This window comes from Mustelus asterias, chromosome 22, assembly GCF_964213995.1.
Source record: "Mustelus asterias chromosome 22, sMusAst1.hap1.1, whole genome shotgun sequence".
In the NCBI taxonomy this organism is placed as follows: Eukaryota; Metazoa; Chordata; class Chondrichthyes; order Carcharhiniformes; family Triakidae; genus Mustelus; species Mustelus asterias.
In genome coordinates this window covers 56,201,512-56,217,965 of record NC_135822.1, presented here as the reverse complement: position 1 = coordinate 56,217,965, position 16,454 = coordinate 56,201,512, and the positions used below count along the sequence as shown (strand labels likewise).

General features: G+C 50.0%; 2 protein-coding genes across 2 annotated transcripts in view; one reads left to right on the top strand and one right to left on the bottom strand.

Annotated features, from left to right (window-relative positions):
* Nucleotides 1-16,454, top strand: part of dock5 (dedicator of cytokinesis 5) — a 293,002-nt gene that overhangs the window by 96,531 nt on the left and 180,017 nt on the right. The window lies entirely within an intron of this gene.
* LOC144509700 (homeobox protein Nkx-6.3-like) lies at nucleotides 8,402-11,407 on the bottom strand. The gene is given in 4 exon segments (XM_078238481.1): nucleotides 8,402-8,549; nucleotides 8,551-8,606; nucleotides 10,210-10,382; nucleotides 11,395-11,407. Coding segments are annotated over 4 exon segments (390 nt in total).

Here is a 16,454-nt window from a genome sequence, read left to right as displayed (position 1 = left end):
TCGGTCACCAGTGGAGTGTCCCAGGGATCTGTTCTGGGACCCTTGCTGTTTGTCATTTTCATAAATGACCTGGATGAGGAAGCGGAGGGATGGGTTGGTAAGTTTGCCGCGACACGAAGGTTGGTGGGGTTGTGGATAGTCTGGAGGGATGTCAGAAGTTACAGAGGGACATAGATAGGATGCAAGACTGGGCGGAGAAGTGGCAGATGGACTTCAACCCAGATAAATGTGTCGTGGTCCATTTTGGTAGGTGAAATGGGATGAAGGAGTACAATATAAAGGGAAAGACTCTTAGTACTGTGGAGGATCAGAAGGACCTTGGGGTCCGGGTCCATAGGACTCTAAAATCGGCCCCGCAGGTGGAGGAGGTGGTTAAGAAGGTGTATGGTGTGCTGGCCTTTATCAATCGAGGGATTGAGTTTAGGAGTCTGGGGATAATGATGCAGCTATATAAGACCCTCGTCAGACCCCACTTGGAGTACTGTGCTCAGTTCTGGCCGCCTCATTACAGGAAGGATGTGGAAAAGATTGAAAGGGTGCAGAGGAGATTTACAAGGATGTTGCCTGGATTGAGTGGCATGCCTTATGAAGATAGGCTGAGGGAGCTCGGTCTTTTCTCCTTGGAGAGACGAAGGATGAGAGGAGACCTAATAGAGGTATATAAGATGTTGAGAGGCATAGATCCGGTGGACTCTCAGAGGCTTTTTCCCAGGGTGGAAATGTCTGCTACGAGAGGACACAGGTTTAAGGTGCTGGGGGGTAGGTACAGGGGAGATGTTAGGGGGAGGTTTTTCACACAGAGGGTGGTGGGTGAGTGGAATCGGCTGGCGTCAGTGGTGGTGGAGGCAAACTCAATAGGGTCTTTTAAGAGACTCCTGGATGAGTACATGGGACTTAATAGGATGGAGGGTTATAGGTAGGTCGAGAAGGTAGGGATATGTTCGGCACAACTTGTGGGGCCGAAGGGCCTGTTTTGTGCTGTAGTTTTTCTATGTTTCTATGAGTCTGCCCCGCCATTCAATCACGGCTGATAAGTTTCTCATCACCATTCTCCCACCTTTTCCCTGTAACCTTTGACCCCCTTACCAACTGAGAATACAAGAGCAGGGATGTACTTCTGAAGCTGTATAAGGCTCTGGTCAGATCCCATTTGGAGTATTGTGAGCAGTTTTAGGCCCCGTATCTAAGGAAGGATGTGCTGGCCTTGGAAAGGGTCCAGAGGAGGTTCACAAGAATGATCCCTGGAATGAAGAGCTTGTCGTATGAGGAACGGTTGAGGACTCTGGGTCTGTACTCGCTGGAGTTTAGAAGGATGAGGGGGGATCTTATTGAAACTTACAGAATACTGTGAGGCCTGGATAGAGTGGATGTGAGGAAGATGCTTCCACTAGTAGGATAGACTAGAACTTGAGGGCACAGCCTCAGAGTGAAGGGACGCTCCTTTACAACTGAGATGAGGAGGAATTTCTTCAGTCAGAGGGTTTGGTGAATCTGTGGATTTCATTGACTGTGGAGGCCGGGTCATTGAGTGTCTTTAAGACAGAGCTAGATAGGTTCTTGATTAATAAGGGGATCAGGGGTTATGGGGAGAAGGCAGGAGAATGGGGATGAGAAAAATATCAACCATGACTGAATGGTGGAGCAGACTCGATGGGCCGAGTGGCCTAATTTTGCTCCTATGTCTTATAGTCTTAAGAATCTATCTACCTCTGTCTTAAAGACACTCAATGACCTGGCCTCCACAGCCTTCTGTGCCAATGAGTTCCACAGATTTCTAGTCTACGAGTTCTGTCCCATTAGTGGAAACATCTTCCCCGTGTCCACTCTATCCAGGCCTCTCAGTATTCTGTAAGTTTCAATAATATCCTCCCCTCAATCTTATAAACTCCATCAAGTGCAGACCCTTCTAATCCTAGCCATTGCCTTATATCTGTACCCCCTGGTTATTAACCTCCCTGTTAGGTGGAAACAAGACTTCTCTGTCTACCCTGTCTAGGTCCTGCATAAATGTTGTACCCCTCAATTAGGGCCGGCACCTTGGCACAGAGGTTAGCACTGCTGCCTCACAGCGCCACGGACCCAGGTTCAATTCCCGGCTCGGGTCACTGTCTGTGCGGAGTCTGCACGTTCTCCCCGTGTCTGCGTGGGTTTCCTCCGGGTGCTCCGGTTTCCTCCCACAGTCCAAAGATGTGCAGGTTAGGTGGAATGGCCATGCTAAAGTGCCCCTTAGTGGCAGCTGAACTAGCTCGGGTAAATGCATGGGGTTATGAGGATGGGGCCTGGGTGGGATTGTGGTCGGGGCAAACTCTGTACTGTAGGGATTCCAGGCCTCAATTGGCCACATCTGTTCCTAGGAAAACAACCCCAGCGTCTCCAATCTCTCCTCATCGCTGCAAGTTTCAATCTCTGGCACTATTCTTGTCAACCTCCTCCGCATTCCCTCCAGAGAAACGATATCCTTCCCGTAATGTGGCGGCCAGAACAGCATGCAAAACTCCAGTTGGGGCCTAATCGACATTTTGTATGGTTCCCCCATCACCTTCCTGCCTTTTTATTAAATATCTCGCCCAGTAAAGGGAGACATCCTCTTGGATCCCTTGACCAACTGTCTTGCCCCTTTCAGGGACATGCATTGCCAATGTTTCTCACCTCTTACGCCTTCCCAATTCCCGTTTGTTTTGTGTTCCCTAGCTTTGCTAGCCTTCCTCACATTCATACCCAGGTTCGGGTTGAAGATTTGATACCTTGATGGAGAAGGGTAACCTGGAGATGAGGGAGAACGGAAAGAGAAGGTGGCTAAACATAGAAACTAGAAGCAGGAGGAGGCCATTCAGCCCTTTGAGCCTGCTCCGCCATTCATTTTGATCATGGCTGATCATCAAATTCAATATCCTGATCCCCCCCTTCCCCCCATATAAGACCATGAGACACAAGACCAGAACTGTATGCAATACTCCAAATGCGGCCTAACTATAAGACCATAAGACCATAAGACATAGGAGCAGAATTAGGCCACTCGGCCCATCGAGTCTGCTCCGCCATTCAATCATGGATGATATTTTTCTCATTCCCATTCTCCTGCCTTTTCCCCATAACCCCTGATCCCCTTATTAACCAAGAACCTATCTATCTCTGTCTTAAAGACACTCAATGACCTGGTCTCCACAGCCTTCTGCACCAAAGAGTTCCACAGACTCTCTGGCTGAAGAAATTCCTCCTCATCTCTGTTTTAAAGGATCGTCCCTTTAGTCTGAGGTTGTGCCCTCTGGTTCTAGTTTTTCCTACGAGTGGAAACATCCTCTCCACGTCCACTCTATCCAGGCCTCGCAGTATCCTGTAAGTTTCAATAAGATCCCCCCTCATCCTTCTAAACGCCAACGAGTACAGACCCAGAGTCCTCAACCGTTCCTCATACGACAAGCTCTTCATTCCAGGGATCATTCTTGTGAACCTCCTCTGGACCCTTTCCAAGGCCGGCACATCCTTCCTTAGATACGGGGCCCAAAACTGCTCACAATACTCCAAATGGAGTCTGACCAGAGCCTTATACAGCCTCAGAAGTACATCCCTGCTCTTGTATTCTAGCGTTGGACTGGGGTGAACACAGTAAGAGTTTTAACAACACCAGGTTAAAGTCCAACAGGTTTATTTGGTGTTTGAATAATGGTGTTTGCTACCAAATAAACCTGTTGGACTTTAACCTGGTGTTGTTAAAACTCTTACTGTACTTATTCCAGCCCTCTCAATATGAATATCCCTCAATCCCTTTAGCCCCAAGAGCTATATCTAATTCCTTTTTGAAATCACACGTTTTGGCCTCAACTACTTTCTGTGGGAGTGAATTCCACACATTCACCACCCTCTGGGTGAAGACATTTCTTGGGTGAATCCCTCCTCTTGGCTGGGTGGGCAGTGAGCTGTGAGGAGGATGCAAATGGACAGTCTGAGTGTGTGGGCCCAATGCATGGCAGATGTAGTATAATGATTAAGAAGGGGAAAAGACGTTACGAAAGTCAGCTTGCAGGGAACATAAAGAGTGACACTAAGAGTTTCTATAGAAACCTGAAGAGAAGAGGTTGACAAATGTAGGTCCCTTCCAGACAGAAATGGGGGAAATGTATAATCGGGGACAAAGAAATGGCCGAGCAACTGAATATATACTTTGGTTCTGTCTTCACAAAAGAGGACACAAATCAGATATCAGAAATGTTGGAGAATGCAAGATTTTAGTGAGGGGGAAGAACTGAGGGAGATCAATATTAGTAGAGAAATGGCGCTGGGAAAATTGATGGCATTGATAAATCCCCAGGGCCTGATAACCTACATCCCAGAGTACTTAAGGAAATAGCTCTAGAAATAATGGATACATTGGTGGCCATCTTCCAGGATTCTATAGACTCTGGAACAATCCCTGCAGAGTGGAGGGTAGTTAATGTCTCTCCAATATTCAAAAAGGGAGGGAGAGGGAAAACGGAATTAATTATAGACCAGTAAGCTTAACATTGGTAGTGGGGAAAATTATCAAATCCACGGGGCGGCACGGTAGCACAGTGGTTAGCACTGCTGCTTCACAGCTCCAGGGATCTGGGTTCGATTCCCGGCTTGGGTCACTGTCTGTGTGGAGTTTGCACATTCTTCCTGTGTCTGCGTGGGTTTCCTCCGGGTGCTCCGGTTTCCTCCCACAGTCCAAAAATGTGTAGGTTAGGTTAATTGGCCATGCTAAATTGCCCCTTAGTGTCCCGGGATGCATAGGTTAGAGGGATTAGCGAGTAAATATGTGGGGATATGGGGATAGGGCCTGGGTGGGATTGTGGTCGGTGCAGACTTGATGGGCCGAATGGCCTCTTTCTGCACTGTAGGATTTCTATGATCAAGGACTTTATAGCGGAGCATTTAGAAAACAGTGACAGGATCAGACAGAGTCAGCGTGGATTTATGAAGGGGAAATCATGCTTGACAAATCTGTTGGAATTCTTTGAAGATGTAACTAGTAGGGTTGACAAGGGGGAGCCAGTCGATGTGGTATATTTGGACTTTCAGAAAGCGTTTGACAAAGTCCCGCATAAGAGATTATCGTGCAAGATTAAAGCGCATGGGATTGGAGGAAGTGTATTGAGATGCTTTAGGTTAATTTATTAGTGTTACAAGTAGGCTTACATTAACGCTGCAATGAAATTACTGTGAAAATCCCCCTCGTCGCCACACTCCTGTTCGGGTGACACTGAGGGAGAATTTAGCACCTAACCAGCATGTCTTTCGAACTGTGGGAGGAAACCGGAGCACCCGGAGGAAACCTATGCAGACACGGGAAGAACGTGCAAACTCCACACAGACAGTGCCTTGTAGATGGTGGACAGGCTTTGGGGGAGTCAAGAAGTGAGTTACTCTCCACAGGATTCCCAGCCTCTGACCTGCTCTGGGAGCCACAGTATTTATATGGCTGGGTCCAGCTCAGTTTCTGGTCAATGGAAACCCCCAGGATGTTGTTAGTGGGGGGGGGGGAGGGGGGATTCAGTGATGGTAACACCATTGAATGGTTAAGGGGGGAGATAGTCACTAGTTGTGAGTTTCACATCACTGTCATGACCACTGACATCACCCCACAGACCTCCAGCATCACCGCACTGCCCCCTGACATTAGTGTAATTACTGATAACACAGTAATGACCCCTGACATCACTGTAATGACCCCTGACATCACTGTAATGACCCTTGACGTCACTGTACCGACCCCCTGACTCCTCACATCGCCGTGCTGACCCCTGACATCAGGGTGGTTACCCCTGACCACGGACTACTCTCCGGAATCGGTTGCATTCTTGGACACACGCATCTCCATTAAGGACGGTCACCTCAGCACCTCACTGTACCGCAAGCTCACGGATAACCTCACGATGCTCCACTTCTCCAGCTTCCACCCTAAACACGTTAAAGAAGCCATCCCCTACGTTCAAGCCCTCCGAATACACAGGATCTGCTCGGATGAGGAGGATCTCAACAGACACCTCCAGACGCTGAAAGATGCCCTCATAAGAACAGGATATAGCGCTCGACTCATCGATCGACAGTTCCGACGCGCCACAGTGAAAAACCGCACCGACCTCCTCAGAAGACAAACACGGGACACGGTGGACAGAGTACCCTCCGTCGTCCAGTACTTCCCCGGAGCGGAGAAGCTATGACATCTCCTCCGGAGCCTTCAACATGTCATTGATGAAGACGAACATCTCGCCAAGGCCATCCCCACACCCCCACTTCTTGCCTTCAAACAACCGCACAACCTCAAACAGACCATTGTCCGCAGCAAACTACCCAGCCTTCAGGAGAACAGTGACCACGACACCACACAACCCTGCCACAGCAACTGCTGCAAGACGTGCCGGATCATCGACACAGATGCCATCATCTCACGTGAGAACACCATCCACCAGGTACACGGTACCTACTCTTGCAACTCGGCCAACGTTGTCTACCTGATACGCTGCAGGAAAGGATGTCCCGAGGCATGGTACATTGGGGAAACCATGCAGACACTGCGACAACGGATGAATGAACACCGCTCGACAATCACCAGGCAAGACTGTTCTCTTCCTGTTGGGGAGCACTTCAGCGGTCACGGGCATTCGGCCTCTGATATTCGGGTAAGCGTTCTCCAAGGCAGCCTTCACGACACACGACAGCGCAGAGTCGCTGAGCAGAAACTGATAGCCAAGTTCCGTACACATGAGGACGGCCTAAACCGGGATCTTGGGTTCATGTCACATTATCTGTAACCCCCACAGCTTGCCTGGACTTGCAGAATCTCACTGGCTGTCCTGTCTGGAGACAATACACATCTCTTTAACCTGTCTTGATGCTCTCTCCACTCACATTGTTTGTACCTTTAAGACTTGATTAGTTGTAAGTATTCGCATTTCAACCATTATTCTGTAAATTGAGTCTGTGTCTTTATATGCCCTGTTTGTGAACAGAATTCCCACTCACCTGAAGAAGGAGCTTAAGGCTCCAAAAACTTGTGGCTTTTGCTACCAAATAAACCTGTTGGACTTTAACCTGGTGTTGTTAAACTTCTTACTGTGATCATAGAAACATAGAAAAACTACAGCACAAAACAAGCCCTTCGGCCCCACAAGTTGTGCCGAACATATCCCTACCTTTTAGGCCTACCTATAACCCTCCATCCTATTAAGTCCCATGTACTCATCCAGGAGTCTCTTAAAAGACCCTATTGAGTTTGCCTCCACCACCACTGACGGCAGCCGATTCCACTCGCCCTCTGTGTGAAAAACCTCCCCCTAACATTTCCCCTGTACCTACCCCCCAGCACCTTAAACCTGTGAACTCTCGTAGCAGCCATTTCCACCCTGGGAAAAAGCCTCTGAGAGTCCACCCGATCTATGCCTCTCAACATCTTATATACCTCTATTAGGTCTCCTCTCATCCTACGTCTCTCCAAGGAGAAAAGACCGAGCTCCCTCAGCCTATCCTCATAAGGCATGCCACTCAATCCAGGCAACATCCTTCTAAATCTCCTCTGCACCCTTTCAATCTTTTCCACATACTTGACCCATGATATCAATGTACTGACCCTTGACATCACCATATTCACCCCTAACATCATTATATTGACCCGTGACATCAACGTACTGACCCTTGACATCACAGTTACTGACCCTTGACATCATAATACTGGCCCCTGACATCACCATACTGATGATGTGGAGATGCCGGCGTTGGACTGGGGTAAACACAGTAAGAAGTCTCACAACACCAGGTTAAAGTCCAACAGGACTTAAACAGGTTTAAAAAGGTTTAAAGTCCAACCTAACCTGGTGTTGTGAGACTTCTTACTGTGATCACCATACTGACCCAAAGATGTCCAAAGACGTGCGGGTTATATGGATTGGCCAATGCTAAATTGCCCCTTAGTGTCAGGTGGATTAACAGGGTAAATGCTTGGGATTATGGGGGTAGGGGCTGGGTGGGATTGTGGTCGGTGCAGACGCGATGGGTTGAATGGCCTCCTTCTGCACTGTAGTGATTCTGAGCTTCTATGACCCCTGACATCACCATACTGACCCCCTGACCAAGGATCCCATGGCCTATGGGCCTTGACAATAGAAAATGATCAAACTGTGGAAAGTTCTGGAATGGGAATGAGGTGAAAGACTCGAGAAAGAAGATGTGAAGAAAGATAAGAATGAGAAAGGAGAGAAAAAAGGGAGGAAGGTGCCCGTGCAGAATGTTTCCGGAATGTTCTGTTCAGAGTGTGAACCAAGTGCAGCCCAGTTGAAGGGGAAAGGTCTCGGAGCAGTCAATGGGAAGCCATTCCAAAGGGGCTCAATTTTGGACACCTTTACATTTTGCTTCCCCCTCCCCCCCCCACTTCGGGCCTGCTGAATCAGGCTGTGTGCGCGCCCCCTCGGACGATGGGCTGAGGGGGAAGCTGGTGTTTCCTCAGCAACAGATGCAAGGTGTCGTCACCCGAATTGGGGTCCAGCGGTTTGTAGTACTCCTCGTCATCTGCCTGTGCCGAGCCACCACCCTCCGGCCCTCTGGCTGGCTGCCCTCTTCCGCCATTTTGTACGTCTGTTCTGGAACCAAACCTGTAGAGTTCAGAGAGAGATGGAATGAGGTAACCAATATGGACGTGCCTCATTTTGTTTTAGCCTTCCCGAGTTTATCTCTAACCTGGAGCAGTGTACAACACCCCTCTACCTCACCTCAAACCATTTGCTCTTGTCCTATTCTTAGCCATTGCCTAGAAGATGTCACCAGAACAACATTTTCATCTTCTGAAAAGCAGAGGGATCTGGGTGTACAGGTACACAGGTCACTGAAAGTGGCAATGCAGGTGGAGAAGGTAGTCAAGAAGGCATACGGCATGCTTGCCTTCATCGGCCGGGGCATTGAGTTTAAAAATTGGCAAGTCATGTTGCAGCTTTATAGAACCTTAGTTAGGCCGCACTTGGAATATAGAGTTCAATTCTGGTCACCACACTACCAGAAGGATGAGGAGGCTTTGGAGAGGGTACAGAAAAGATTTACCAGGATGTTGCCTGGTATGGAGGGCATTAGCTATGAGGAGAGGTTGGAGAAACTTGGTTTGTTCTCACTGTAACGACGGAGGTTGAGGGGAGACCTGATAGAAGTCTACAAGATTATGAGGGGCATGGGCAGAGTGGATAGTCAGAAGCTTTTTCCCAGGGTGGAAGAGTCAATTACTAGGGGGCACAGGTTTAAGGTGCGAGGGGCAAGTTTTAAAGGAGATGTACGAGGCAAGCTTTTTTACACAGAGGGTAGTGGGTGCCTGGAACTCGCTGCCGGGGGAGGTAGTGGAAGCAGATATGATAGTGACTTTTAAGGGGCGTCTGGACAAATACATGAATAGGATGGGAATAGAGGGATACGGTCCCTGGAAGGGTAGGGGGTTTTAGTTCAAATGGGCAACATGGTCCATGCAGGCTTGGAGGGCCGAAGGGCCTGTTCCTGTGCTGTAATTTTCTTTGTTCTTTGTTCTGTCACTTGCCAATGGAATTTGAGCGTTAACATGTCCAGGAGGAGGTGATGGCCTAGTGGTATTATCACTAGTCTATTAATCGAGAAACTCAGCTAATGTTCTGGGGACCCGGGTTCGAATCCCGCCGCGGCAGATGGTGGAATTTGAATTCAATAAAAATCTGGAATTAAGAATCTACTGATGACCATGAAACCATCGTCGATTGTTGGAAAAACCCAGCTGGTTCACTAATGTACTTTAGGGAAGGAAATCTGCCGTCCTGACCCGGTCTGACCTACATGTGACTCCAGAGCCGCAGCAAAGTGGTTGACTCTCAACTGCCCTCTGAACTAGCCTAACGGGACATTCAGTTCAAGGCCAACCAGGGATGGGCAATAAATGCTGTCCCAGCCAACAACACCCATGTCCCATAAATGAATTTTAAAAAAGGCTGGGGGTGGTGCAATAAATCCCAGTTGCTTTCTCCATGACAACACTTCAACCAATCAGAGCCACCTTGTCAACAAATCATGCAGTATAAATTGTTGCTCCCTTTGAAATTTGGTATTCTTGTGTTTGTCCTGATGAGTGCGAAGTGAAAAGATTCGACGGGATGTCTCTATTTTCTCAGCACTGCTTACGAAGGTGGGCCTTTCTGGTTTCAGCACGGTCTTGTCGAGTCTCATGTCTCACCCGTCAGTAGTTCTCACCTTGACCTGCGATTCGGTCATTCCCAGCGAGTAGGCCAGGCGCGCCCTCTCGGGTCCCGCCAAGTACTTGGTCTGTTCGAAGGTTTGCTCCAGGGCAAAGATCTGAGGCCCAGAGAAGGTGGGCTGGGTGTGTTTCCGCCTGTTGCTGCCTTCCGTCAGAGTGCACCTCAACACTGCAGGAACAGAGAGAGAGAGAGAGAGAAAGATGAGTTCCGTGGAAAGGCCTGAGGCCTGGTACGGTTTGGTCCAAGACTGGGTCGAAGTGGCATTGACAACAGTTTCAATATCTCCGTTTTTTCAGGTCAGTCTTTTCCCAGAATATAAGAAGCTCCAACCAGACAGGGATCAACGCTAGATCCAGTCATGGGAAGTGACGAGATTAGGGAAGCAAGTATAGGGGGAGCATCTAGATAATAGCAATCACAGGGAATTAAATATCAGTTACTCTGATGACAACGGAGGCACAGTAATTGAATAAGCCTATGTTTCCTTCTCAGTTTATACCTTCCATTCCTTTCCCAACCCCCTCAGATCCCCTTTTTCGTCATTTGGTCTACGTACCTCTTATCCAATCGCGTCCTTCAACTCGACTTGTCTCACTTATCCAATCAGGATTTCTGGTAGGGGTGGGGGAATTAATGAGGGGGTTGGGGGGGTGAGGGGTGGAATTAGTAGGGGGTTGGTGAGCTGGGGGGGATTAGTAGGGGTGGAGCGGGGGGCATCACCCCCAATTCACTGAGAACAAATCTCAATTTCAATAGAAGTCTTTATTCAGTCTGATATTCGTTTACCAGAGTTAAGCATCACAAACATAGAACTCCAACTCAACCACAACACCATTTGAGTCAGTCTCTCCTTATATGTACTCAACTGAAAGTCCAGTGAATGCCGACACAGTTAAACACAGTTAATGTACAAGTAACTATCTCCTGCATCAGATCAGTCACCTCTCTGCTCCCAATTCCCTGACATGCCAACTCAGGTTGGCATGGCCATCTCAGGTGGACCACACCTCAAGATGTTCAGTGCTCTTGGAGACCACGTGGGCATTCCCCACCCCCCAGCCACTAGAGCACCAGTTGAAATGGAGGCACTGTTCTGCAACGGAGGAAAGGGGAGAGCCAGGATTCCTGCACAGCAAGATCCCACGAGCAGAGAGGCCAGGGAGAGCCGGCTTCCCTTTACGAGCTTCATCCATGCGGAGACTGTTCTCAGCTAATCTACCCTATCAAAAACCATCAAACATCCAGTCCTACCCCCGAAGATCCAACCCCCCCCCCAAATACCCCCCTCCCCAGCCAACACCCCCAAATAATCTCCCCATCCAACACTCCCCTCAAATACCCCCCTCCCCATCCAACCCCCACCAAATACCCCCCCCTCCCATCCAACCCCCCAAAAGCCCCCTCCCCATCCAACCCCCACCAAATACCCCCCTCCTATCCAACCCCCCAAATAGCCCCCTCCCCATCCAACCCCCACCAAACACCCCCCTCCCCATCCAACCCCCCAAATAACCCCCTCCCCACCCATCTCCCCCCTCCAAATACCTCCCCTCCCCATCCAACCCCTCCCCAAATGCTCCCCTCCCCATCCAACCCCCCCAAATACCCCCTCCCCATCCAACCCCTAAATAGCCCCCTCCACATCCAACCCTCCCCCCAAATACCCTCCTCCACATCCAACCCCCCTAAATACCCCCCACCCCATCCAACTCCCCAAATAGCCCCCTCCCCATCCAAACCCCACCCAGGTACCCCCTCCCCATCCAACCCCCACCCAAGTACCCCCCTCTCCATCCAACCCCCCAAATACCCCCTGCCCCATCCAACTCCCCAAATAACCCCCTCCCCATCCAACCCCCCCAGATACCCCCTCCCCATCCAACATAGAAATCATAGAAATCATAGAAACCCGACAGTACAGAAAGAGGCCATTCGGCCCATCGAGTCTGCACCGACCACAATCCCACCCAGGCCCTACCCCCATATCCCTACACATGTACCCGCTAATCCCTCTAACCTACGCACCTCAGGACACTAAGGGGCAATTTTAGCATGGCCAATCAACCTAACCCGCACATCTTTGGACTGTGGGAGGAAACCGGAGCACCCGGAGGAAACCCACGCAGACACGGGGAGAACGTGCAAACTCCACACAGACAGTGACCCGAGCTGGGAATTGAACCCAGATCCCTGGAGCTGTGAGGCAGCAGTGCTAACCACTGTGCTACCGTGCCGCCCGTTGCTGCCCCCAATTTCCCCACCCCCATCCAACCCCCCAAATACCCCCCTCCCCATCCAACCCTCCCCCAAATTCCCCCCTCCCCATCCAACCCTCCCCCAAATTCCCCCCTCCCCATCCAACCCTCCAAATACCTCCTCCCCATCCAACCCCCCAAATACCCCCCTCCCCATCCAACCCTCCCCCAAATTCCCCCCTCCCCATCCAACCCTCCAAATACCTCCTCCCCATCCAACCCCCCAAATACCCCCCTCCCCATCCAACTCCCCCTCAAATACCCCCTCCCCATCCAACCCCCCCAAAAACCCCCCTCCCCATCCGACCCCCCAAATTCCCCCCTCCCCATCCAACCCCCCCTAAAAACCCCCTTCCCCATCCTACACCCCCAAAAACCGCTCCCCATCCAAACCTCTCCCCCAACTACCCCCTTCTCACCCAACCTTGCCAAACTACCCCTCTCCCCATCTAATCCTCCCTCCAACTACCCCCTGACATAGAAACATAGAAGATCGGATCAGGAGGAGGCCATTCGGCCCTTCGAGCCTGCTCCGCCATTCATCACCATCATGGCTGATCGTCCAACTCAATAGCCTAATCCTGCTTTCCCCCCATAACCTTTTATCCAGGCTGATTCCGGGGATGGCGGGACTGATGTATGAGGAGAGATTGACTAGGTTAGGATTGTTTTCACTGGAGTTCAGACGAATGAGGGGGGATCTCAGAGAGTTATAAAATTCTAACAGGACTGGACAGGGTAGATGCAGGGAGGATGTTCCCGATGGTGGGGGAGTCCAGAACCAGGGGTCACAGTCTGAGGATTCGGGGTAGACCATTTAGGACAGAGATGAGGAGACATTTCTTCACCCAAAGAGTGGTGAGCCTGTGGAATTCATTACCACAGGAAGTAGTTGCTGCCAAAACATTGAATGTATTCAAGAGGCGGCTGGATATAGCACTTGGGGTGAATGGGGTCAAAGGTTATGGGGGGAAAGCAGGATTAGGCAATTGAGTTGGACGATCAGCCATGATGGTGATGAATGGCGGAGCAGGCTCGAAGGGCCGAATGGCCTCCTCCTCCTCCTATCTTCTATGTTTCTATCCCATTCGCCCCACCCAACTGACCATCCAAAACCCCCGACCCAAAATGTCAACCATACCGAACGCCCCTCCCCAACCATCCCCTTGACCGGCTGAACAACCCGAATCCCCCTGACTACACAACTCACCCCCCCATCTCCCCCCTCATCTCCTCCGTGACTATCTGACACCCCCTGAGCACCTGGCTCCCTCCCCCCTCCCCCCCCACCCCGCCCTCCATTTCTATTCACTTCTGACCACTCAGTTCCCCCCGCCACTCCAATCCACCCCACCCTAATGCTTGAATCTCCTCGCCCCCTCTCCCATCCCCATCCCGTAACAAACTCCCTCATGCGCCGGCCTTCCCAAGGGCATCACTGAGTGATAGATAGACTCCCTACAATGCTGAAGGAGGCCATCCGGCCCATCAAGTCTGTGCCCACTACAATCCCACCCAGGCCCTATTTCCATAAACGCGCATGTTACCCCACTAATCCCCCTGACACTAAGGGACAAATTAGCATGACCAATCCACCAAACCCGCACATCTTTGGACACTAAGGAGCAATTTAGCATGGCCAATCCACCTAACCTACACATCTTTGGACACCGAGGGGCAATTTAGCACGGCCAATCCACCTAACCTACACATTTTGGACACGAAGTGACAATTTATCATGGCCAATCCATCTAACCCGCACATCTTTGGACACTAAGGGGCAATTTAGCATGGCCAATCCACCTGACCTGCACATCTTTTGACACTAAGGGGCAATTTAGCATGGCCAATCCACTTGACCTGCACATCTTTAGATACTAAGGGGCAATTTAGCATGGCCAATCCACCTAACCGACACATCTTTGGACTGTGGGAGGAAACCGGAGCACCCGGAGGAAACCCATCCAGACACGGGGAGAATGTGCAGACTCCGCACAGACAGTGACCCAAGCCGTTTTGTGTCGGCAAGAATTGACCCGGAATCACCAAGTATCGTTTAATCGAATATCTCGAAAGCAGTTTGGACAACTTAGATGCTGAAGCTTGCTAGCGACTGGAAAAAGGGGAGGAATTGAATCCCCAGGAAGAAGCTTGTCTATTCCCAGCTCTGGGAAGATATTCTCTTATTAATGACTGGCCATGAACAGTTTTCAATTCCGCATTGCTAAATCCTTCAGCCTTCCCCCACTATCCCTCTCCCATTCCTCCCACCTTGCTATCTTCTTCATTCTGTCACTCAAATGGGCCGCTCGGTGCCACAGTGGTTAGCACAGCTGCCTCACAGCGCCAGGGACCCGGGTTCGATTCCCGGCTCGGGTCACTGTCTCTGTGGAGTCTGCACATTCTCCCTGTGTCTGTGTGGGTTTCCTCGGGTGCTCCAGTTTCCTCCCACAGTCTGAAAGATGTGCTGGTTAGGTTGATTGGCCGTGCTAAATTGCCCCTTAGTGTCCAAAGATGCTCAGGTTAGGGGGATTGGCCATGCTAAATTGCCCCTCAGTGTCCAGAGTTGTGTAGGTTAGGTGCATTGGCCATGCTAAATTGCCCCTTCGTGTCCAAAGATGTGCAGGTTAGGTGGATTGGCCATGCTAAATTGCCCCTCAGTGTCCAGAGTTGTGTAGGTTAGGTGCATTGGCCATGCTAAATTGCCCCTTAATGTCCAAAGATGTGCGGGTTAGGTGGATTGGCCATGCTAAATTGCCCCTTAGTGTCCAAAGATGTGCAGGTTAGATGGATTGGCCATGCTAAATTGCCCCTCAGTGTCCAGAGTTGTGTAGGGTAGGTGCATTGGCCATGCTAAATTGCCCCTTAGTGTCCAAAGATGTGCAGGTTAGATGGATTGGCCATGCTAAATTGTCCCTTAGTGTCCAAAGATGTGCATGTTAGGTGCATTGGCCATGCTAAATTGCCCCTCAGTATCCAAAGATGTGCAGGTTAGATGGATTGGCCATGCTAAATTGCCCCTCAGTGTCCAGAGTTGTGTAGGGTAGGTGCATTGGCCATGCTAAATTGCCCCTTAGTGTCCAAAGATGTGCAGGTTAGATGGATTGGCCATGCTAAATTGTCCCTTAGTGTCCAAAGATGTGCATGTTCGGTGCATTGGCCATGCTAAATTGTCCCTTAGTGTCCAAAGATGTGCGGGTTAGGTGGATTGGCCATGCTAAATTGCCCCTCAGTGTCCAGAGATGTGTAGGTTAGGTGCATTGGCCATGCTAAATTGCCCCTCAGTATCCAAAGACGGTGTCAATGGATGGGAGGTTGGTTTGTGTGATGGATTGGGCTACATTCACGAGCTTTTGTAGCTTCTTGCGGTCTTGGGCAGAGCAGGAGCCATACCAAGCTGTGATACAAGCAGAAAGAATGCTTTCTGTAAAAGTTGGTGAGAGTCGTAGCTGACATGCCGAATTTCCTTAGTATTCTGAGAAATTTGAAGTCAATAATTCTCCCCTCCAGCACCTTACGAAGATTATTCTTCAAAAACAAAAGGCGCTATATAAATGCACAGATGGACGCGTTTTCAGTGGGAAGGTGGGAATGATCGGAAAGCCAGGAATTTCTGTTGCTTTGCGAGAACATTTCAAACCGCAAGCGGTGGAGAGAGACCATGTGACCTTCAGCAGAATGCGTGTCATCGCCTCGACAGCTCCGTTATGTTATATATTTAAGAGGCTGGCAGGTTGCTCTAAGGGCTGGTCATCTGATCTGATGGTGTTATCATTAGGGTGCTGGCACAGGCTGCTGCTTGGCTTTTAGTTTTGCATTCTGGTGTAGTGCCGAGAGAGAGAGAGAGAGCAGCCCTTCAATAAACCTGCCGTGGTTTATTGAATCCACGTGTGCATGCCACGTCCTTCTCTTCCTCTGTTGAGAACCCTCAAACACATAGTTAGAACACTGTAGGTTACCTACAAGGATGTATTCACAGGTGTGA